The sequence below is a fragment of the Sparus aurata genome, chromosome 21, assembly GCF_900880675.1.
Source record: "Sparus aurata chromosome 21, fSpaAur1.1, whole genome shotgun sequence".
In the NCBI taxonomy this organism is placed as follows: Eukaryota; Metazoa; Chordata; class Actinopteri; order Spariformes; family Sparidae; genus Sparus; species Sparus aurata.
In genome coordinates, this window is record NC_044207.1 from 27,974,365 (window position 1) to 27,999,147 (window position 24,783).

The window sequence follows — 24,783 nt, forward strand, 5'->3', positions numbered from 1 at the left end:
ATTTCCGGTAAATATTACAGTATGCAAGCACTGGACACTACGCCAGCATAAATATCCCACAATGCAATGCAGCGGTGGCGTCAACAACAACACAACAGACAGACAAACAAACAACGGCGGACAGCGACCAATGCAGCTCTGGTGTAACGTCTAACGTTATAAGCTTCAATTTAAGTTAACGGTAGCCGTTTAATTAACGTTAGCTTCTTAGTTAACTCAGTTAACATTACAACAACAACAACAACAACAACAACAACAGCGTGTCATCATAAGTGAAACCTTATACTTAAGTAAAAGCCAAATAAAACATGTTTTACACGAGTATTATTGCAGATTGCCGGTAGAGGTGAGGTTGACACAGGTTACCACGGTTACGCGTCTCCAATCCAACCGGCAGGAAGTGCGTCACATCCGCGCTAAGCAGTGCGTCTGAAAAGATGCATACTGCTGTTATTCACTGAAAAGTATGTTGAACGATAGTACACATATTGAGTATGTAGTGTATAGTATGGAATGTCGGACACAACCCATGATGACTGATCACAAAGTTAGCTAACATCTACAAAATACATGTTTTCTGCCTCTAAAATAACTTTTGGAAGGCTAGCTAGCTAGCTTGTGATGCTAGTGACTTGGACGGGGTTCTAGATGTTTCCTAGCAACTGATTTAACATTGTACCCTCCTGTACAATGACAATAAAGACTATTCTATTCTATTCTCTTCTATTTTTTTAATAGATCGTAATATAACGCCGCTGGAGTCATGTAGTATCTTTGTTTCCAGTCTTGGAAGTTTTCAGTCTGTGTTAATAAAACATAAAAATGGCCGATTTCCTCAGTGCTGCTCTAACGTTAGCCCAGATAGCATTAGCAACATTAACCAAGCGGGTGTCAGTGGCGACTTTAACAATGTTGACGTAAGCTAGCATTAGAGATGTTAGCTAGCTAGCAAACGCAACATTAGCCACAACCGAGAATTTTATTTTCTTATAATCTATTTATTGTCTTAATTCCTTGGTGGCGATGTCCTCATCTAATCGTCGTTTATTTTTTTTTATTTATTATTTATTATTATTTATTTTTATTTATTTATATTATTTTATTCAATTAACTTTGACCTTTTCTGTGATTTTGCCTGTTTTATGACTTTTATTCTTTTTACTTGTAATAACTAATTTTGATTTTTTTTTGTGTTTTCACAATTATGTTCTTGTTTTTTTACTTCACTTCCTTGTTATTGACTGTCAAAGCACTTTTTAAACTCTTGTTTTTAAAGGTGCTATATAAATAAAGATTATATTGTTATCAATCATAATATTTATAACTCCTGCAATGACAAATCCATATTTTATCTTTGAGGCAATTCAGAAAATTTTAACTTTTTTGCCTACATTTTAGGCTCAAACTAATATTTTGCACGACGCTGCCTTTGTGTTTACAATAAAATGCACAAATTATAATAAATTAAATGTGTGATAAATTCTATAAAACGGTTAATTTGTGTTTATAGTGCTGCGTATTGATGCTGGACCACAGAGCCGTGACTGGCGCGCTGCTTGGCGGAATCTGGCCCGATAAATGGTGACCAATATACGGCTTCATTTGCCGGCAGCACCCGCAGTGGACGAGGGGAAAACTGGAGGACCAAATCTGACACTGCAGGTCCTGGAAACAGCTTCAGGGACTGACGGGGGGAGGAGGAGGAGGAGGAGGCGCTGAAGTTGGAGCTGTGACCGCATAGTAAAACCACCTCTCTCTCTCTCTCTCTCTCCCCTCCCCTCCCCTCCTCTCCTCTCCTCCCTCGCTCGGGTTTGAGGACATCTCTCTTGGAGCTGGAGAGGAGAGGTTGGCCGTCTCTCTCCTCCAGCAGCCGCCGGGCTTCTCTGCAGCCTCCCGCCGCTTCATCATGGATCTGTGGACTAAAACACTCGCTGGGATTATCGCTCAGGTCTTCCTGCTCCTCTGCAGCTCGCACGGGACAACCGGAGAAGGTGAGCCGGCTGCGCGCTTTTACACTTTCCTCCCCGGAGGAGACGGAGCGAGTCCGGGCAGCGCAGACCCGGAGGGGCGGCTGTAAAACCGGGGGTGGGGCTCCATCCTTCTGTTGCTCCACCTGGATAATACACCACTTGTGTTTTTTTTCGGGATGTGGTCATATCTCACCTGTTTGTGCCATTTTCTCACTACATTTATCCTGGATTAAAGTGCGGGGCTGTGCGGGTTTTTGCGCGCATCGGTTGCGCATCAGCGCTCAGTTCAGGAGAAATATGGAGAGTTGAGCAGGTCTGATGTGAGGGATGATTTAAGTTTATGTTCTTCACGAGATCCGGATAAATTTTAGACGATTATTACATCATTATTGCCACAACAGCAACGTTTAAACAGGACGTGTCTTGTGCGTATTTATGTAGAAACCAACTTTAACGCAGCGCCTGTGCTTTGGTTCATGTGTGTCACTGTATCTTAATGAGGTGTTGTGTTGATTCTGACTCTCAGGCTCACTGTGAGCTGGATCTTCCCCTCCTGCAGAGCTTTGCAAATGCAGGATGCAGCAGTGAAAAGGTCTCAGCTGTGTGTTTTTACCCTCTGCAGGCTGACAGGAGCAGCGTGTCCGCTGTCTGTTAGGAGCCACTTCATCCAACATGTGCACAAAACAAGGTCATCTCTTTCTGTTTCTGGTTGATTTGGTGCTCGGAGCAGCACGACGAGCAGCTCGGGACGCAGCCGGTGTGAGCGTGGAAGGTGTGTGTGAGGGGTTAAAGGTGTGTGTGAGGGGTTAAAGGTGTGGAGAGGTGGTTTGATTTAGTCATTTCTGTGACACGGGGGGGAATTGAAGTCTCTCTTTCCCCCTTTTAGTGTGTCAGATCTGACATCCACGCTGGGGAGTTTCCAGGTCTGCAGCTCCGTCAGTGTGTGAGTGTGAAATGTGGCGCTGCTGATGGTTTAGAGGAGGAGGAGGAGGAGGAGAGCGAGGGAGGGAGAAGGAGGAGGGAAATCCACCAGGGGAGAAACAGGACGAGGGGAGGAGAGCGAGGGCAGTGATGTATGTCTCTCTGTAATCGAAGCAGATGGCAGGAAAAGTCCAGCAGCCCTCGACTGTTTTTACTCACATCTGGTCGCTCGCCCCTGTTTTCTGCTCTTTATTTAACCAACCTTCTGACCTGCCTCTTTAACTCTCTCTTGTCTCCTCATTTCTTCTTCATCCACCTGTGTTCTGAAGCCAAACCGAGCTCAAACCTACAGATCTTTATTTTAAGCCCTGAAGTCGCTCCCGAAGAAGAAAATGATGCACAAATAATATTTTATGTCCCCATAAAACATGGAGCCCCTGGGTTTGAAAACTTCGCTCAGTTCACATATCTTTCTTCAATGAAGTATCACTGCTGGTTATCCACCATTAAAGAGATTTAAATGGAAACTAAAGAGTGAAACTGGATATTTAGATGTTTTTTGAATCTGGATTTTTCACTATTTTGCAGGAAGGTGATGTCAAAAAAATGTTTTTGTCTGATCTTTCTGCTGAAGTCGACTGCAAGAAGGTGAGACGATGACAGAGACAGGCAGACCTCTCTACAGTTGGAAAGTCTGAGTTGTGGTTGGGCGCTACAGTTCATGATACCAGTTGCAGGAATTCGATACCGGTAACCAACGGTACCATATTGGACAATATATATGTATAAAAAATATATATATAAGCAGCTGTCAGAAGTGAAGCAGCAGAGGGCAGGAATACAAGCTGCTGCAACGTCGAGTCTGCCTGATCCAAAGAAGAAGAAACACCAGGATCGTCTGTTGTGTTGTGCTTCTATACTTTAATATTTCACCGAAGTACTTTTGGTTTCTGACAAACTAAAAAACGTATCACACTGTTTGGACATACTAAACGGCATGTTGGAAAGGAAATTCAGACGCAGCTCGTCACCAAATAGCTAATCGATTCCATAATGATGTCGATGAAGTTGTTGGCGCATCATCAGTCACGGAGGAGCGTTCAGCTCTCCAAGACGGCCGTGATGAGTTGAGCTGAAGCTGCTGCAGGTTCACTTTTCAGTGTATTTATGTCTGACCAGGTGTTTCCTCAGGTGTCGCCCTGACTCGCTGTACATCTCTTTCTCTCTGTAACGTTTCTCCAAAGATGCTCTGTCATGTCCCCCTTTGACTATTCTGAAGTTCTGGTTCAGAGTTGGGCGGTTTGAGTTAGTGATCTAAGTGGTTCTTTGCTCTAGATTGGAGTGTTAGAGCTGATCTGGAGCCAGTTTGGCTGAAAAACAGTTCCTCTCTGTCTGGTTCCAGAGTAGGAACCGGCTCCGAATCAGCGCTTTGGTGTAGAAGGGTAGTCAGGTATCAGATTGATTTGGTACCCGACTGTAGAACAAGGTGATGCATGAGGAGAAGACAGGAGTTTTTGGGTGGGTGGCTGTAAAGTTCCTCATCCGTCCTTCCTCTGTTCATCTCCAGCCTCCTGAAAATACCTCGCTCTGTGTTTTCCTCCCGCTGTTTTCTCTCCCGTCTTCTTCTTCTTCTTCTTCTTCTTCTGCTGCTGCTTCTGACTCAGATCTGCTGCTGACTCTCAGTCTTCTCCCGTCTGACTCGTCTTTCCGCTCGTTGCGCTTTTCTTTCCCCTCCTGTTGTTTCCCGTCAGCGTCTTTCCCCCTCATTTGTCCTCCCGACACGTGTCCCCGTTTCTTTTATTACCCCACAGCACTGTCATCCTCTCGCCTCTCTCCCACCTGGAGCTCTGCCCTCCTGCTGCAGCCTCTGAATCAGAGAGCCGCTGCCGCCAACGTGTCGCTTCACTCTCTCCTCCTTCTCTTCACCTTTCTAGTTTCTCTCCTTGTGTTTTTCTCTCGCCCTCCCTGTTTCATGCCCACATCCCTTAATCTTTTTCTCTCTCCATCTGTTCCCCTCCCGCTGCTTTCTTCTGTCATATCATAGTTTTTTCATTGCAGGGAGGTTATATTAGGTTTTCAGCTGAGACTGGTGCCAAAATAATACTTCATTGATTTGACTTTTGTTTGAGAAATGCTGTTTTTAAAGAGGTGTCTGCCCAGTTTGTCCACAGAGTCGACTAATGAAGAGACGACTGATCAGACAATGTAAATAAAATCACCTTGATATTACGTGTTTGATCAAATGTCAACTGTACATCTGATGGAGCTGGTTGATCAGAGGTTTAGATACTCCGGGCTCTCCGCCCAAAGGCTTCAACATGCTGCTCAACATCAATTAAATCTTTTTTTTCTGTGTTTCGTAGCTGATAGTTGTGAGTCAAACCATCAGTTTGTGTCATGCACACGTCCTTGCGATGCACTGGTGGGATTCGGGCATCAAGTTCTGCAAATTCCACAACAGAATTCATTTAATTCAACACAAACGCCAGAATAAATGTTCGCTAAGTTCGTTTCTGCAAAACCAGATAACCAATTAAAACTGAACGTTTCTTTATGTTGCACGGTTTCTCTTGTTTGGGTTGAGTTTTCTCTCTTTCTCTTGTCACAGCGCTGATCTTATGTTCTGTTGAGTTTAGACACAACAACCTCTTGGATAGGGTGAGAAAAACATCACAGCTTGGTTTAAAACACCTGTTTTGATGGTCTGACATCCAGTGTTCCCAGTGTTGATGCTATAAAAATGAATGGAAATGTCTCCGGGTGTCTTAAAGAACATCCAGTAGTGGGACTCGATCTCCAGTTGGCCATTTCGCAGCTTTGTTTGCTTTTAGTATCGTCACCATCATCCCTCTCCACCTCCTGATGTGAAAGGTTGCTATTAAATATACAACGTGAACATGATGTGCAACGTTTGGTACAAATGTCAACCTTGGACGTGATTGCTAACATTTTATCCTGGTGGCTGATAGAAAGCATCCGTGTCTTTAATTTCTCTGAATGGTTTGGCCACTTTGGGGCAAGACGGTCGTCCTCCAACAGAAACCATGAGATGATCTTTACAGCACAGATGATCACAGAAAAGCTCCGTCAGTCGCTGAAACCTGAAACAGATCCTGAGTCTGAGCTGCTCCCCTCGGGGTGACAAAGACTGTTGAAAAACCGAGAGATCTTTGTTCTGTTCATTAGATTTTCCTGGATGTGACCAAAGACAGTTTTCCCGCCTCAGCTTGACGCCAAACTCGTCTTTTTCTGTTCTCTATTCTCAATTGGTAGGGTGGTATGGTAAAGGTTTGGGTCGGTTTAGACACATAAAATTACCTGGTAAAGTTCAAGGAAAGATTACAGTTTGGGTTGAAATAACTTTGTACTGGTGGCGGTTACGGTCACCAACTCTTTCTGTCAGGTGGAGACAGGAAATTGAAAGCTGGGTGGGATAACATGTCTTCAACAATATGTCTGCATATTTCCCGCTGTGTTTGTGGTGACAAAACCAGGTATTTTAAACCAAAAGACGATCTTTTCTGAACCCTAACCGAATGTTTTTTTGTGCCTAAACCTAACCAGAGCAATAACAGAAGCCTAAAGAGACAAAAAGAAAGCTGCATTATAAAGAATGTAATGTTTGATGATATTTCTGTTGATCAGAAACACACATTTCCATTTTCAAACTGTCTCCAAGTGTAATATTTACATGACTCGTCCTTCCCGACATCTTCCTACAACATCACCTGACTTCCTCCTTTGCTCCCGTTATAATTACCCCGGCTGCTCGAGGGCTTTGTCACTACAGCATAAACAGAAACAACAAGTTGTCTTTAAAGCGCTCGCTGAAATGATGGATGCTGTTCTCCTCTGAGACCTGCGGTTGCCCAAAACATCCTTCTTAGTGCAGCTCTGCAGACGCTTTAATGAGCATCTGCAGCAGCAGCATCATCATTCAAGCTTTAGACACTACAGTCCGGTCTGATGCGGTCGTTTCATTCCCTCCGGCTCCGTCACGCCAATTCAATGCAATATTTTTCCACAATTTATATGTCTTTAAAATTTGTAAATTACGGACTTAAATCTCCAATTATCTTGGTGTTTTCTTTTGGTGCAATCAGTGTTTTTGTCGCTTCTTCTTCTTTTCAAATTTTTTTTACCAGTTGTCTTTCTTCGCCCGGGTCGCTCTCTCTTTCTCTTTCTGCAAAACGTCTCTGTCTGTCTCTCTGTTTGTCTCGCCCGGCCCGACCCGGCAGCACACTCATCATGCACGGACCATAAACCACAGCGGCATAATAAGTTTTAAGGCTGCGGAGTTGGACGGATGCCAGCCGCTGGGTTTTCACGTCTTCCTTCCTTCTCCTCCCTCCCTCCCTCCCTCCCTCCCCGCAGACACGCTCACTGTTCATTACGGAGGTGGTGCTAAATGACAACAAAGTAGAAATACATATTTGAGCAGCCACAGATGGCGCTCTGGTGACTTGTTAGCCGGAGCGTCCAATGAGTCAGCGGTGATGAGATTCATGGAAGTCAGTGCGTGAAACAGCTGCCCCGCGGGGCCGTAAACTCACTGTGCGTTTAATCGCCCGCTAATATTACAACGTGGAAGAGTCGCTGTGTGTTTTAGCAGCAGATACCAGCAGCCAAATGACAGAAATCTGAATGGTGAATGTGTCTTTGAGCAGCCAGGAACTTTTTGCCCGTTTTAACGTTAAAGGAAAACAGCGAGACGTTCTTTACACCGCCATTCATGAAGGAAAAATCACCAGATGATTCCTCAAAGGTTTGATGGCGTTATTATAAGTGGCTTATGGATAAAATCTGTAAAATCTTTAACAGTAAGATAGGATGAACTGCAGCGTGGAAGCCCTACGTATCTGCGCAGGAAGGGTCCGAACCACTGAAGCAGATACGCGACCGTGACGGAGCCGAGTCGGATCGAACCACATCTGGTGGAATTTAGGGGTCGGAGCTATTATTCCTGGAGCAAGACTGAAACTTAAACTGCTCCCAAAAGTACAAGTGATGCGCTCATACTGATGTTTTTCTTTTATTTATCGATTGCTGGTGAGATTTTCTACAAATACAACAAAAAGAAATGCTTCACCAAACCTTCCTTTAGATGCATTTCAGGTCTTTTCGAGGTACGCCGTCTACTACGAAGGACTGAAACTGCTCCAATATAAAATAGATAAAGAAATGAATAAACGACTCAATAGATATACGAGATGTCATTAAAAACATGTCTCTCCTCTCAACGCACATTTAGAAAAGACCTTGTGCCTGGAAAGGAGCAGTTATAGTTTGTTTTATAGGACTGAATGTGTGTCACTGAATCAGAGTCGGTCAGGTTCTGTAGAACTTGAGTCACAATAATAACACCCCCAGAGGTTTTCTTTGATTCCTCCTCACGCAGCAGACAGAAGCTGGTTTCCTCTTTCTTTTACTGTTTATTGGTTTGATGCTGAGACTTTAATTGTGCCCCTCAGAAAGTTTTGTTGTCTCAAGACTTGTTTTGTTCTGATTTACTCCGCGGCTCCTCTGAGCCCTGCGCTACTTTGGGAATGTGTGTCTAGTAGTAATTACTGGATTTAATTAGCCTGCTTGTATGTTCGCTGGTGTTTCTTTTTCCTCAAATGCCTGCAGAAAAGCCGTCCGACTTTTTTACCCTCATTTTGACTTCATCCGATTCTGATTCGCACTCTTGGTTTTGCTCCAAACGTGTCAGCCTGGAGGACTTTTGTTGTTTATCTGGGTTATAAAAGTGTGCATGTGTTTCCTTCAGACTCCTCGATGGAAATTATATTGTTGTGTAGTGAAGGTTGGCGATGGGAACTGTTAAAGGGGAATTCCAAAGTGTGCTATGCATGAAATCTGATAAACTTGCCTTGAATGATGTCGCTTAATTCAGCATCTGTTGGGGCTGAACACAACAAGTGTCCGTCATCTCTTGGCTAACCGTTAGCATTAGCCACTTCTAGCCCAATCGTCAACCTACCTGTCAATGATAGGATTGCATTGTGGGTAACTTAGGCTCCAAGGAATAAAGTGGATCTTTAATCCACGGAATAAAGATCTAATTTAATCCTGTTTTTAAACAATCCACAAAGAGTCCGGAGTATAACTCGCTCTGACGGGCTGTTTACACAAAAATGTCTATTTGCATGAATCGGTTTCATTTTGGTTGTGAATTCACACGAGAACAACGCATTTGGTGTCGAATTGCAGAGTCAGGCTGCCGCCTACTGGCCCGGCATGCATACTACAACATGTTGCGATCATTTGTGCGCATCCGTGTGCTCGAGGATCTGTTAACGGAGGATTTACGTAGGAAAAACTGTTCTGCTTTTAGCAAAACTGTCGTCATGTGAACAAAAATATAAACACGTACCTTTAAGCTAAAAACAGACTGTCACTGTCCTCCAACTGCAAAATGTTCCGTGTGCATGCTGACTATTTATATGTATAGCAGGTTTAGGTTAATTAGATCCGACCTCTGTGTTTAACAGAAAGACGCAGCTGCCTTTAATTACAAGAGAAGCGTCTGACCTGCTGTCTGCTTTCACTGCTTCATCAGGTTCAGCCTGTAAGATGATCAAAAAAGCCTTTTTATCATTTAATTTCCTGCTTTATAAAAGATCTCAGAAATTAATTCTCGCTGTTACATCTAATCCGTCAGTGAGTTCAAGAGTACATCTCGTAGTCTAAAGTCACACACTTCATTTTCCATAATGCCTCTCGAGATCAAACGCTCGTCTGGGTGCAAAATTGGTCTCCCGCATCTTTTATAATGACGTCTTTTATGTATGAATGCTGAACGTTGGGCTAAAATTGCATCTCTGGAGGAAAACTCGTGCTGTGTAAGTGTGCAGCGCGACATTTCAGCCTGACAATAACTTACAGAATCATCTTTTATAAACCTGCTATACAGTCGAGCAGGTAGAAGGAACGTTTGTGAACAACAGCTGCTTTTCCTGTGGAAGCATTTATCAACGTTGGCTCTATTTTCTATAAAGAAGAAATCTAACCTTTCGTTTGTGTTGCGTACTTGACTTGGTGCTGATGTCACAGAATGATGTTGTTCCAGCAGAGACAACACGTATGTGATAAAAGCGCTCTGTGCACTACATCAGGACATTTAACCTGCAGTAACCTCCACCGGCTCCGTCTCATTCCCACCTATCAAATATTAATGTGTGCTGCCTCCGCTGCTGCTTTTCAAAATCAGAGCCCAAAGATGCCGTAACATGCTCGATACTGACAAGATATGACAATGATGTTGAATATAAACACAAGTCTTGTTGGAAGCTGATGAATGAGAACAACGAGGTGAACAAACAGTGAAATTCTGGGCTGGAAAAACAAAACAGTCGGGCGAAAATCTTTTACGGGCAAACAACTCTTTTCATTTTACAGTAATATTACATATTGTTAATTCAGGGTGTCACGATCAACGGATTAATTGATTGTGCTTGTACGCTATCTGATAAATGCGTTATGTCTTTAAATGTCAGTCTGGCACATTTACATGATAGACTTTGTCGCTTCTTTGAATAAAGTCAACAAAACAGACAAAGAAATCATTGTTTTTACTCCCTCACAACGGTCATTTACGTTTACAATTCCTCTTTAAAAAAGATTATTTTACAAGCGACACCTTGACTAAAACTCTGTGCATGTTTTTGCAGGATATTGTCAGGCAGGTTTGAAAAGATTAAACCTGAAAAGATTAAAGATTCCAGAGGCAAAAAACAAAATACTCCCCTCGGGAGATCGAACCACAAACAATAAACAATAGCGATTAATCAAAAACATCTTCTCAAACAAAGAAGAGAAGATAAGATAAGAAGGTAATCGCAAATAAAAATTGAAATTGGACCGAGAAATATAAATATACATAACAATTAATTGATATAAAAATTGTTATATGAAGAGTAATGTGTCTGTACTGGACCATTTAAGACGTTCTGTGCGGTAAATGGCAAGTTAACGTGAAATGGAGACAATCAATAGAGTAGAAAAGGAAATAAACCAAACATGTGGGACGCCATCAGAGTTTCCTTCGCTTCGCTGCAGGCTAACAGTGAGCTAGCTTTGTTGTCTTTCGCTTTTGATGATTGAAAATTAAAGCTTGAAAATGAAACGAACCCTGTTGACTCGTGGTTATTGTTTAACGCAGCCTGAAGCACTTTTCTTTTCCCCTCGTCAGTCCGGCCTGTTGTGCACCGAGGGGAAGAAACACTCAGTCAACAGTTTACTCAGTTCATCGATCTTCACGGCGGTGCCACGTTGTTTCGACAGCCTTTTATATAACGCTATCAAATTTTAACTTGAGAATTAAATAACGATGTCGCTATTACCCGTTAGTGCCATAGGGGTAATTAAATCAAACAGATGTACATGAGAAACTATAGTTGTTATTGATAGAGGAGGATTCAGGCTGGATCGATAAGAGAGCTGAGGATGAGCTGAGAGAATAAAACTTTAATGCGGGAAAACAAATAAACAGACACACGAAATCTAATATATAGTTCAGAAAATACACCCAAAGTAAAGCAAGCGAATAAGAAGTGGTGTCGATCTCTTGTACAAGTCGTCATAGAGGATTATAGACGGAGACTGTGTTTGTAAGAAGAGAAATAACAGATCCGATACTGTGAAATTTAACTAAATTGAGCAGGAAGCAGAGAGACGAGGACGTCGCAGGTGAAGGATGATCGATTAAAACACTCTTTAAGCTGATAGACGGAACATTTACGGCATTTAAAAAAGAACAAGTGTTACAGTTGAAGGTTTATATTTAGAGGACGGCTCAATAAAAAGAAGCTGCACAGAGCCGAATTAAAAAAAAGACCTTATTGTCTCGAGGGAAAAACCTTTCAGTCCCCCCGGAGGAGTATCCGCCATTTAAAAGCCAATAACCAAAATCAAACAAAGAAAACCAGAGCTTCACGAAAACCAATAAGCTGTCGGTCAGTCGTTTACTCCCCGAAGAGCCGGGCCTAAAGCACATCGTTCAGTTTATAATCATCCATGCCTGACTTTTTCTCCCCACATTTCATTTGTTTCAGTTCTCTCTCTCCCTGCGCCGGGGGCAAGGTCTAGTTAAAGCTGTTTGTCAGAGCGAGTGGAAGGAGCTAAAATACGTCCTGAGAGGTTTGATATGTGTGTTTCTTCGCTCACAATAATTCACCGTCTGAGCAGCACGCCTTCATCACCGCTGGAAGTCCAGCTGCTTTTCATCCCTATTTGATAGAGACGCTATTATGTTAAGATACCTCGTTCTGTCGCCACAAACACAGCAAGCCGCCAATGTGGCCGTCCTTTTTGCGGCTAGGTCCGCGGATTTAGACAGAAGGCGGCCATATTGGGGTCTGTTTTGTTTTGCCAATTTGACGCCTCAGAGGGTACACTTTTTTCCACCTCCATTGCCATCTAAGTCCGAGATGTCGATGTCTGCAATTGCGTGAGATAAGTGGAGGTGTCGATGACCTGCACTGTTGTGCAATCCACAGCTGGGGAGTTTTAAAACCAGGAAACAGCTGATCACAGCAGTCAGTCCATCACTTCATCTGCGGACGTCAAGATGAGCAACTGGACAGCTGCTGAGATCCAGGAGATGCTAGCGTCTCCTCGGTCTCTGTAGCTGTCTTTGTTGTCCTCTTGTTGTTGTAGCGGCAAGCTACTAACGGTCGCTTTCAAATTAAAAGCTCCCCGCTAAGAACCCAGTTCTAAACTCCAATGGGGTGCAATGTAAAGCTCTTATTTTGAAGACAAATTCGACCTGCTTCACTGTTCACGCTCAACTTGGTGCTTCACGTCACATCACATGTTTACGCCTACCACAGTGGCGGCTAAGTGGCGGCTTTTTGAAAAAGAAGGAATATTACACCTCCCTTTTAGAAAGACAAGGCGGCACATTGCAGCTTTGACCTCCCTGCAAATGTGCCGCCTTTTCTATCTAAAAGGGGCTAATGTAAGATAGTTGGTTCTGTCACCACAAACACAGCTGGAGATGTGGCCAACCTCCTGTCAAAAACACTTGTTTCTGTAACTGAAGACGTGTCTGGAAATGTGCTGATGTTTCAATCGAAATGTCAAATGTTGAAACACTGTCTAAGGTTGGGAACAGATGGTGGTTTGGCTTAAAATACCACAAACAAGGCTGGAGATGTTAAATCACTAATGTTTGTAGCTGAAGGCACGTCTCGTTGGACATATCCAGTTTTTAGCCAAACCTACAAATGTGTCAAATGTTTAAAAACTGTTAGGAAACACAAGGTAGGAACAGATGGTGGTTTGACTTAAAATGCGGCGTTTTGTTGCCATGAACATGACTGGAAATGTCTCGGTATCTCGTTTAAATCCACCTGGATGGCCTGAAATCCTGTTTCACCCTTAAAAAATGCTAAAATGCAAACTGCAGGAGCTTAACATCCCCAACGCCTCCTGACATGAAAGTCAGCTCATAAGTGTGTAATGTGAAATGAAAAACGAACTTCTAAACTTCAAATACGAGAGTGTGATGACTCTTTGAACAGTAAAGCTCCCCGTGTTAGCTCTGCGTGAGGACTGAGTGGAGGGCAGTGGACATGACACGCTCTCTGGTTCTGTTGGTTCTGAATGCAAACTGTCGAGGGTCCAGACTGGAGCGGATGCTGTGTCTTGATTGTCTGGAGGACTTCAGCAGTCAGTAACTTCATTATTTGATCAAGTTATTCATGTTTGAACAAGACAAATGCATGATTCTTGCTTCTTCGAATTTCTAGGAGATTTTCACATTTTCGTCAAATCATTTAGTCCAATTAGGTTTTATTTTCGAGAGCAGTTTCTTCCCCGCTGTCTCAGCCTCATCAGCCGTCCCTGTTGCTTCCATCTCCCCTCTGAGCTGATTTAGAGCCACTGGAGTGTTTTGTTATAATCGTACCCTAATGACAGATAATCTCAAGAACTCTAAATGATTTTAATCCCAGCCTAATAACGGATAACACCACGACACTCCCGCTGTGCACTTGTAGGCTGATTTGCATTTTTCTGCCCTCGTCCCCTCTGCGTTTGAATGATCGTGACTCACTGTTTCCTCCGAGTCACCACAGTCTCATTCTCGCCTCAAGTTTCAACTTACAACTAATGAAATTTAGACTTTGTAGTCAGTTTTACTTTGTGCCTGCAGAAGTCAACTTCTTAAAAACAGTTTGTGGGTGCGAGTGAGGTGGTGGAGGCTGTCGAGGAGGTGAAATTCATTCATATTCAGGCGGATTCTGCCCCGTTGTCCTGTGATTAAACTAGATGAGGGCTGACGTGATGGACAGGTAATCATATTTTCTTCGCCTTGAACCTGGTGACCAGTGTCTCGGCTAATGAGGCTGTGTGATCTGCATGGTTTTGGTTTATTCACACGCTCAGTGTTCGAAGGAAACAGTTTGATTATTCAGCCGCTGCAGGCTGTGAGGGGATTTAATATGAGTTAACATTAAATTATTGAGATGCTGGAGGCCGAATGGTAAATTCAGGGGTGTTATTACTCACCCAATGAAGGCTATTCAGCGCCTTAAGAAAGAGTTGGTTATTTAAGCTGCGGAGGCTCCGGGGGAATGTTAGGAGTGTTTGATTAAATCTCCGAGCTCGTGAAGCATCCCAGATGTTTTCCAGGATTCATCTGGTATAAGAATGCTGAAAAACTGGAGCTTGTTTCAGGTGTGGAGACGCAAAAGCTATCGCAATTTGGTGTGAATATGGCAAAATTCCCAGTCAACCCTCCCAGTCCTTTATGATTCTTGAGAGGGCAGCATCAGCGAGGAAAAAAAAGGGAAGTGGCCTGGGATGAATCGCCTTCATATTTCTTCTTTAGCGTCATTTATGGAAATGCGTGCAGGCGAAGAGGCGCCATGAATGGGACCTGATGAAGTCAAGGTTACGGAGCGAACACGCAGCCACGAATCGGGATTTATTAACCCGTGAACAGGTCGTAATTGAGAAGCTGACGGAGGACCGCTGTCCATCCGTTAATATCGGGACCTGCTGCGTTTGTTCAAGGCCGTCCCTAGAAGACGTCCGGCTCCCCCAAAAAAAGATGAGGCCATCGATCACGTAGCGTTTGTAGACATCGGAGATGACACGCCGTCGCTTCAGATACCGGCTTTCATTGGCTGAGGTCATGATACTCAGTCACGGCGGGGCAACAAATGGGTTTTACTCTTACAACTCTATTTGCACCGGCGGATACATTAGTTATGACTCTCGTAATTGGATATTTTACTGGGGACATTAAACTTACCAACTGTAACTGCATTAGTTACCAAGGTCACCATGCTCCTTCAGTCTCTATTACTGCAGGGATTTTTCTCCGGCGAGACGGAGGGGAAAGCCTTCGCTTCAGCTGGCGCAGAAGATGACACATTACTTCAAAGAACAGAGAGCGCAAAAAGTTTGGAATATTATATAACAGAGAAGTTTTTCAGATAATCAGTCTGATAGATTGTGTGCAGTATTGAAACTTTGGCCTGAGGGTGGCGAAAAGCTGTGATGGTGTCATCATTACAGAGGTTATCTCGAATATACTGGTCATTAGTTTCCTGTGTTTTGTGTGCAAATGATGCACGAAATCATGGACGGAGTATGAACACAACAACAAACCTATGATCATCTTTATTCTTTTTTTTTTACTTTATCACACAAGCAAACAAATTGTAAAATAATTGGATTTGTGATTAAAACAAAGTTTGATAGTAAGGCGATAAAAAACCAGAGGCAAAATCAAGATTAGTGATTTAAAGGATGTGGCTCAGGGTCAGAGGCAGGATCTTGTTATCGGAAAGGTCGCTGGTTCGATTCCCCTGGTCTTCATGCTGAAGTGTCCTTTGGCAAGACAATGAACCCCAAACGGCGCCTGATGTGCTGGGCGGCACGTTGCATGGCATCCACCGCCATCAGTGTATGAATCGCTTCGGACAAAATCGTCCGCTAAATGTAAACAGACATCTTTTAGAGGGCTGCGTCAATACTGTTCATGCAATGTAGTCTTTGTGCGAATGTGACATTTTGGTCCATTGGTGAATGAGAAATCATTGTAATTCACCGTCAATCAATAAACGAAAACAACAACCTCGCCGCTCGTGTTTGAGAGGATTGTCGCGGCATCAACACCAGACAAAGGTGAAGTTACAGGGACGGGGTTATGCTAACAAACTTGTTTTTAAGGTTTGCTGTCTGACTGCGTTTGAATTCAGCATTGTGTGTTCCTGTTCTGAAGCGCTGCACTTGGTACAGTGTTGTTTAAACGTGCTGCACGTGTTCAGACATCCTCTCCTGGAAAGATATTCACAGCGTTACAAAGAAAAAGCGACAGAAATGGCTATCGGGGTTGTTCCGATACCGATACCTGTATCAGAGTCCTTCCCGCCGATCCGATTCAACGTCGTTAGTTTATCGGAAACTGGACCCTGCAGCATCCTCTACACCTGTGTGCAGCTTGACGGGGAGGAAACGAAGAACAAAGTGTATCAGAACGTCTGTAGTAGTTGTGTCAGGATTGAAAAAAAGAGAGAGAGGAACCTTTGCCTCTTCTTCATTTCCACCCACCCGACCGGTCGCTGCTTGAACATCTGATTGTTTCTTCCTCTTTACAAGGCTGCTTTTTTATTATTTCTTCTCATACGCCAACAGTTCAGGCTCTCAGGTGTCGGCTCTGCACGCCGAGACCGAGCAGGATCACAGTTTAACGCTCTCTCTGCTGTGTGTTATCATGAACCCGGTGACCACGGCTCTGCAGACTGCTGCTGCTCTGTGGCAGCTGCTGATGAGAAGTAAGCAGGGCCGGTCGGTTTGCATTAGAGGGGAGGACGCAGCTGAGTCAGTGGCCATTAAAGACGGAACGGCGAGGCTGAATTTCAATACGACGAGACGGCGGAGCTTAATAGGAGTTAAGGAACAGAGGCGAGGAGGGAGGACGGTGTGGAGTGTGAGAGGATAAACTTTAGGGGTCAGAGTCGGCCGGCTGTCTGGTTGTAGTATTCCCTCTGTGTTTCTCACAACTGCGCTGACATTTTCTGCTGCCTTTCCCATTTCATCCCTCACTGACTTTGCTGTGTGTGTGTGTGTGTGTGAATGTGTGTGTGTGTGTGTGTGTACGGGCCGCCATCTGCTTTCTGGATGCACCGCCACACATCTCAGAGATGATGTGACTTCATAAGACGAAAGAAGGAGGCAGCAGAGGAGGAGGTGGTGGAGGAGGAGGGCGAAGACAGGAAGGACGACAGGTGCGAAGGAAAGTGAGAAATGTAGACGGAAGACGGCAAGAAAACAAGGAAAGTGGAAGGAGGATGGAATGAAAACAGGGAGAAGGAGGAGGATTACTGTGAGAGGGAGGAATGAGAAACTTTGTCTAGCTGATAGTTTCCCCCGTCTGTTTTCCTGCTGTGACATTCTCAACTGCCTCCACAATTTCACCCCCGCCGGCTTTTAGGGGAGTCTGAGTGTTCAGCCCCTCGGTTTTACCGAGCACCGGCTTCCTGTGAGACTGCACTGGTAGAAATATTATTAAAGCCAAGGCAAAATAAAGGAAAGTGAAAGTTTAAGGAACAGATTGATGACATTAGTTGAATCTGTCTGTGTTTGAGTCGGTGCGACCTGGATCTCATTGTCTTTCCCTCCTCATCTGTTGTACCTGATCTCGTGCTCGATTGCCGACGATATGAACGTAAAGGTTTCATCAGATAAGGTCTTACAAATGCGCATTAGTGTTTCCGAACAGGCTTTATGAAAAGTAACAAACCAAAGCGCCTCAATCAGAGCAGCGACACACGCAAGTCGGGGTGATTCTTGATCCGATCTGAAGCTTTTTGACAAACTTCCTCAAATTCCAGCTGAGTGTCTGACAACATTTGAGGTGGCAAACAGCTGACGCAAGTAAACAAATCTCGATTCATATTTGATTAGTGCTGCCTAGTTTGACAGTTGGATCGAGTTTCGCGAGTCCTGGACGGACGCTCGCACTGGACTGCAGTTCGATTGACCTACAACCAGCCAGAGCAGCAAAATGTCACTTTTTCTGGAGACTCATCAAACCCGCCTCACATCACGTAAACAGTTTTGTTAAACACTGACTTCACCTGGTAGCAACGTTTCCACGACTTTGCCACTTGAACGTCGAGCATATCTCGCACACGACTCGGCACGTTGAAACCACGAGCTCAGCTTTACCCAACGATGTCACTAAATACTAAAGAAAAGTTAAATCACCCTCTATCTACTGTGTAGTCCACTTTATTTTTGATATCCACCATCCAAATACTCAGAGAGAAATGTATCCTCTGGTCGGTTCCAAAAGAGATAAGTAAGTAGTGACGATGGCATCAATCCCTCAATCTCAGTGTACTGCTCGCTGTTCTGGGCTCAGCGTTTGTTATATTTCCGACCCAGTACCTCTCTGAGCCGGACTCTCTGAGCCAGACTCTCCGAGCGGTCCGATGCTGGTGTTCAGGGAGCAGAGAGCAGCTGCTGGAGCTTTCCCAGGCCCTGACCGCTCCACACCACAACAACCGTGATAAATTCTAACCCGGAGACACAAAACAAACAACAAATCAAATTTCTGCGAGGTTGCATTATCTACCCGGACCTCAAGCTTTCAGCGGGAGATTAAATTAAAGGCAGGACGGAGAACGAATGTGTGTAATACCGGTTCTGAGCGGAGAGAGTCGTTTGTCACTCTCCGTTGTTTGTGGTGTAACAGATCTTCAGCCCGGTCGGTTCGAGGTTTTCGCATTCTATCATCGTTTTATACTTAAATTTCTATTCCTTCACATCACACACGTCGTCCTTCCACACGCTCTGACAGCCGATACTCACCACCATATCCACCGTTTCTGACCGGTGGGCCTAATTGGTGTCCGTCAGAGTTTTTTTTGTTTTTTTCCCCCGGTCGACCCCAATTAAACTGTCACATGAAAGTTTTAGCAGTTCAATCTAAAAGTTCTGCATGGGCGCCTCGTCTCTGCAACTTCTGGAGAGAGGACGGGGAAAAACTCTCCCTCCGAGTTAGAGAGATCTTTAGAGTCCCGTGTGTTTCCAGCCTCAGGAGGTGTGATGAGCGTCTGAGAGGCGACAGAAGACGGAGAACATCACATTAACCGCAGAGAAGTTTTTCTTTTTTCTTTTTTTTTCTTCTAGAGAGCACTTATCTTCTAATGTCTCCTGAGGGAGGACGGCTGTAAAGTAAAAAAAAAAAAAAAAACTAAGTGGATGCTGTGACTGCGGCTCCTGTTGTGGTTCAGCGAGGGCGTAAAGAGGCCGACACACACACACACACACACACACACACACACACACACACACACACAGATGCCTTCGGTCACGACATCCAATCTCTCCGGTTCGGAGCTGATATAAAACATGTGTTATTGCAGTGCGAGTGCGGAGATGATTCCTGCTCCCTGTGGACCAGTTGAAGGTGTAAAAGATCTCAGGTTACAGGGAACGTGTTTCCCCTCACCTTAACTAGATTTCCCCTGATAGATCTCTCCTTCTTCTTCTTCTTCTTCCTGCCCACCAACCAGCCTCCCTACAGGCCTACAACTGTGGTTTACAGATCGGTGATGTATCTGCTAAGCCTTAAAGTAAATGAGGCAGGGAAGTGCAGTGTTGCCCTGTGTGGATGTGTCGTTTAAAGCTCAGTGTTGAGATGAAATGCTGGGGAGAGACGCTCGGTCTCTGGTCTTTGATTGTGTTACAGAAGGATTAACTTGCGGCTCATACACAGCGTCAATATAATGTCAGTATATTGTCATTGTTTGGGTTTTTGATTGACTTATTCCTCTGTTTTATTTTGTAATTTCTCTCCTCGTGTGTTGTGTTTTACTTTCCACTTCCTGCCTTTGTGTGTTTTTTCCTGCCTGTTTTTCTCGATTGCCTCGTTAGTTTCACTTGTTTCTCTTCCCTCTCTGTTTGTCAGTTCGTCTGTTTTCGTCCTCTGTCCCGTCTGCCCATCCTGGTTTACCTGCATTTGCTGGCTGCATACTCTGGTTGTACCGGTTTGTACTTAATTAAGGGGCCGTCCACACGGGTGAAAACGATCTTTTTTTTCTCCGTCTTCCTCGTCATCGTTTTAAGAATATTTGCGTCCACACGTCTTCACTGAAAACGACTGAAAACGACCGAAAACGCTGTAGTTCATATTCCAGGCCAATAGGTGGCGCTTGACATTCACCAAAAACGGAGAAGAAGACACGGAGCATGCGCATCAAGCTTGCGCGCTGTAAACAAACAGACAGTAGATGGAGAAACCGAACACAACAAGAAGAAGATTAAAATGGCTAGTGCAAGGAAACCAGAATCGTTTGTGTGGACCGTTAATGAGGTCAAACTGCTGCTACGGCTCACACTCGACTACAAGGCGAGAAAGTTGCAAGAAAGGCTCAATATCTTCTGCAGCACGAACACAAGCATGCAGGCCGCCATTGTTGTTGTTGTTATGGGACGTCGCGGGGTGGGGCGATGGCGTCATCGTTTTGGAAAGTATGTGGATTCGCCGTCCACATGAAAACAGGAGGGCTGCGTTTTCGGATTCCTCCACCCTGAGACCCGTTTTCAAAAAAGTGCGTTTTCAGGATCCGTATGGACGGTCGGCCAAAACGATGCAATACATGTGCGTTTTCGCAAAACGGCGTTGTCGTCTGGACGGGGCCTAAGTTTTTTGCTCAGCCGCACATGCCTGCGAATGAGCCTCTACCGTCATTTTGTAGCCTTCTTTAAAGCCCACAATCTCCACAGCCTTTAGGCGGTCTTTGCGCAGCAGCGCGGTCGACACCAGAGTTTGAAGAACAGCCGTCACACAAGCCTGAATAAAGTCAATCCAACTGGCAGAATGCATCCTTCATGTTGGCATTACGTTAAGCAGCGCAACCGCTCCATCTTGCCCTCCACTCTCCCTCCACCATCATCCGGCTCACATTTAATTCCCGTCCGGTCTCCTGCCAGCTGTTCTGCAGTAACTGTCTGTCTCTGTGCCATCATACAGATGTTTAAAACTTCTCAGCGACTCTCAGAACTTCTCCTCAAAAAGTTCTGACAGTTTTTAAAAACTTCCTCCCCTCGTCCCGCCTCTTGCTTGAGCTGCTGGCTACACATAACAGACAGAACTGTGACACAACTGAGTACAGTCGAACAACAACGTGAGCATTTATATACTGATGTTCAACTGCATTTGTATAAAACTAGTTTTTACCGTAAGCTCTTCTCCTGGTGCATTGCTGAGTTTTCAATCTTTCCAAATCCCCAGTGCCCAATTCAGTATTTCACTTTTGAAATAAATGAGATTTACCGAGGTGCTGCGATGGTGCGAATATCCTTCTGCTGTGTATTTTCTTTGAATGACGGAGCGACACGACTTTCCATTTTTTCCCCTCCCCCGTGGAGACGTGTTGGTCTTCTGCTCTCTCTCTATTAAAAGACATTTTACAAGCCAACATATTCAAATTATTTACTAAGTGCAGCTGGTGAATTAGTAGATATTATATTACACATATCTCCTCCTGGAGCCATTAGTACGAGTGATGCAGCCCGCAGCTTTCCCTCTAAATCTGCATAATTCTGGCATTATTATTCACAGCGGACGAGTTCGTGCCTCGGCAGCTGAAGTCGTGGCGAGCGGCTTGTTTCCCGCCTCCGCGTGAGTTGAACCTGGCAGTTTAAAGATGAAGAGATTTGAAGCGCTGCGGTGATGTGGCCCCGTCGCCGTTTTGATCACTTCATTTAGTCGGTGTCTGTCTCCCACGCAGCCGCCCGCGTTGGCCGCTCAGTGCGACGGGCCTCGGCGAAGGAAGGATTGTTCCGTCCTTTTCAAAGGCGGCTGTGGATGATGTAATGCTCTAATGAGCGCCGCATGCATCGTGTGTCTGTGTGGGCTCGTATTCTCGCACATACATATATCGAGCTGCATGTACATAAAGGGCTTATTATCTTAGCCGGATGAAGGCTGAAGGCTGGACAGAATCGACATTGTGCAGAGCGTGTTCGACAGCTGGATGAAGAGCTGGAGATGAGGAACAAACATGTGTGCTGTTAGCGGTGAGAAGGTGCTGAGCGCCTCAGTTTTGGGTAGCTGTCAGACAGTCTGGCAGCTTCCAGCCAGAGGAAGTCATGCAGGGAAGTAGTTCTTCAAAGCACCGGGGGGAAGTATCCAACTGTGAAATAGTAAATAACAACTGCGTATATTTCCATGTATACAACAGTTTGTGTATATACAGTTTATTCTGACACTTTTCACTCCTTTGAGATCTGGAATAATGTGTTTTTCCATTTTTCTGTAGTGTAAAATGTAAAATAGGATTGAGATCATCTTGTAAATAGGTCACTTTTCAGTGTATTCTGCAATAAACCTGCACAATTCTTTATAATCACAATAAGGCCAAGTGCAATGTCCAAATTGCAGAAGCAGCATCAATTTTTTCGAAAAGGTAATATATGATGATTTGCCTTGAGTTTTGAAGTACTGCAGCGCTGCAGAGGTTCCCTGGTCCGCAAATCTTCTTCTCCAGATGTAAGAAAACATGTGTCATGGTAACGACAGCAATAAATGTCACATTATCATAATTTCAGAAAGATAAAAATGAAAATTGGGATGTGCAAAAACCCCATTTCCACTAATCCCGATTTATCTTGCAAACCACGCTGTCTGTCAAAACAATCAAATTGTGTTCTCGTACCAAAACAGGAAGTTTGAGGTCTATTTCCGTCTTAGTAGCTAAAACAATGTGGTTATGTTGAGGAAAAGATTATTCTCACTGGGTAAATAAACAAAACAGTAATTGTTGGATGACATTTGATTTATACTAATCGTGAGTTCACGACTCAGAACAGCTCTGAGCGCTGTGGCAGTCAGAAAACCAACTGTGCTGACAAAACTTAAAGAAAAAAACACAAAACAATGCAAAGTATCTGCTGGGTTGTTTGTGTGCTGGCTGCGGAGAGGAAAAGCGGGCCGGAACCCCTGTGGGTCAAACTGGAGGTAGAAACTTTGGCGGATTAGTAAAATGAGCATTGACGTATTCTTGCTTGAGGATGATTGTTAGTGCTCTGGAGCAGCAACAACCGTCGCGCGGAGCCTCATTATCCTGCTCACCGCTACGCGCTCTGAATGGCTAAATAAGTGGACTCGGCTCACGCTGAGAGGCCCTGAACTCTGGGTTTGTGGGGCTTATAGAGCTCCGGAGTGCAGGACCTTCAGTTCGCTGCTGTTTGTTGAGGTGATGGATGGAGCTCATCGGTATTCAGGGTTTTCTCGGCTCTGTACTCAGCAAAAAAAAAAAGGTAAAGAAGTGGACAATGCAGGTGAGTGACTACCTCTCTGTCTGGGATTATCGTCAGTATTTGAAGGCCTCAAACACCCGCAATCGTTAAAAAAATCCTTTTCACTGCCGTCAAAGTCGACGTTTGTCATTTCAGCAGGATGACAAACTTGGCGATGAATGTGCGGATGAACCGGCCGGAGGGTGAATGATGCGTGTCCAAGAGGATATTTGATTAAAATGAAAAGATATTTCCCATCACTCAAATGTCAGCATAATAGCTTCCTGCCCCTTGCTGACTCATCAAGTTCTGTTTGACTTTTATTGTTTCACCCGAGGCAGAAAGTCTTTATTTTGTGTGTGCCAGTATTAGATCAGCTAATGTTCTTACTCTGCAACTCAGTGGAGATAAGAGCGCAGAGTCGCTCCTCATATTCTGTGATAGATTGAAGAATCGTGTCTTCCCGGGGCGACATAATCTTTTCATAAATGTTGCTCCTGGATTTGAAGTGCTCTTTGTCTTGAGTCATGGTTTATTCTGCTGTCGACAAACTACAAATGTCAGAGGGAAACTAAACGTGCCCGCCGTAAGACGTCTGACAGAAAAAAAGAGAAAGAAGGTGCGTTTGTTTTCGTGCAGGAGGAGGAAGGTGCAGGAGTTTAATATTCAGGAGAAGCTCTCTGTTCTACACAGCCGGGGTCAGTGTCGAGGTTCGGTGGCTGCAGAGTCCAGCAGGTATTCAACATTTAGCTCCGTTTTCCTCTGAGCTGTCTGTGTTTGTGCTCCACTGGTCACACTGTCAGGGACGTCCACTCTTAAATGCCAAAGCTCTGCAGAGGAAAAAGCGGCCGAGTGTTTTTAAACTCCTCTGCTCTCTCTCTCGCTCTGCGTTGAGTGTTACCTCAGCGAGGATGTGCTCTCACCACACATTATCTCCTCGGGGATTACAGCACTCGCTTCTGGAGAGCCGTCCCTCTCATTTCACCTCTTCAGACGACTGTAATTCACCTGCGTTTCACGCTGAGGGCTCCCCGACCACCCACAGTAACAAGTGTCTGTCGGGGCCCCAAGGCCTGCGGGGATAAAGACTATCAGGAGGAGCTTCAGACGACCACAGAGCTGGAGGCCTTCAGATGATTGTTGAGTCGCCGGACCGCATTTAAAGCAGCGGTGTTAAATATGTATGAGGCTGGAAACCACTCGGTCACTAACAAAAGAATTATTTAAGATCGGCTCTGAAGTGTAATGTGACTGTACATCAAGACGCCTGAACAAATTGACTCCAGACTCAGTACAGTGTACGACATCTTCTGTCCTCAGACCCTCAATTCGTGTGCGTAAACCCCAAAAAAACAACACTTTTAACTGGAGAAAAATAAAGATGACATTCATGATTTACAAACGTTAAAGATTCATCTTAAATCTAACCCTGTGAACGCACCGACGCTCCTCTTTAAAGGGTGAACTCATCGGGCGGATGAAGACCTTGCGCTGTTCAGATGAAGTACACCGATGTTGACAGAGTAATCAAAGCGAAAGCCTCGTTGTCAGAATCGTAGTAATTGGCTTTCGTCTCAGAGGTGGAGAACGGCGTCCATTAACAGGGAGGCTTCAGACGGAGGCGGCG

The 24,783-nt window shown here is 44.6% G+C and overlaps 1 protein-coding gene across 1 annotated transcript in view; it reads left to right on the forward strand.

Annotated features, from left to right (window-relative positions):
* Positions 1-1,556: 1,556 nt before the first annotated feature.
* LOC115572405 (contactin-associated protein-like 4) overlaps positions 1,557-24,783 on the forward strand; it is a 106,152-nt gene continuing 82,925 nt past the window's right edge. Inside the window, exon 1 of the mRNA XM_030402431.1 lies at positions 1,557-1,991. Coding sequence (XP_030258291.1) covers positions 1,907-1,991 — 85 coding nt within the window. The 5' untranslated portion in view covers positions 1,557-1,906. The remainder of the gene's footprint in view (positions 1,992-24,783) is intronic.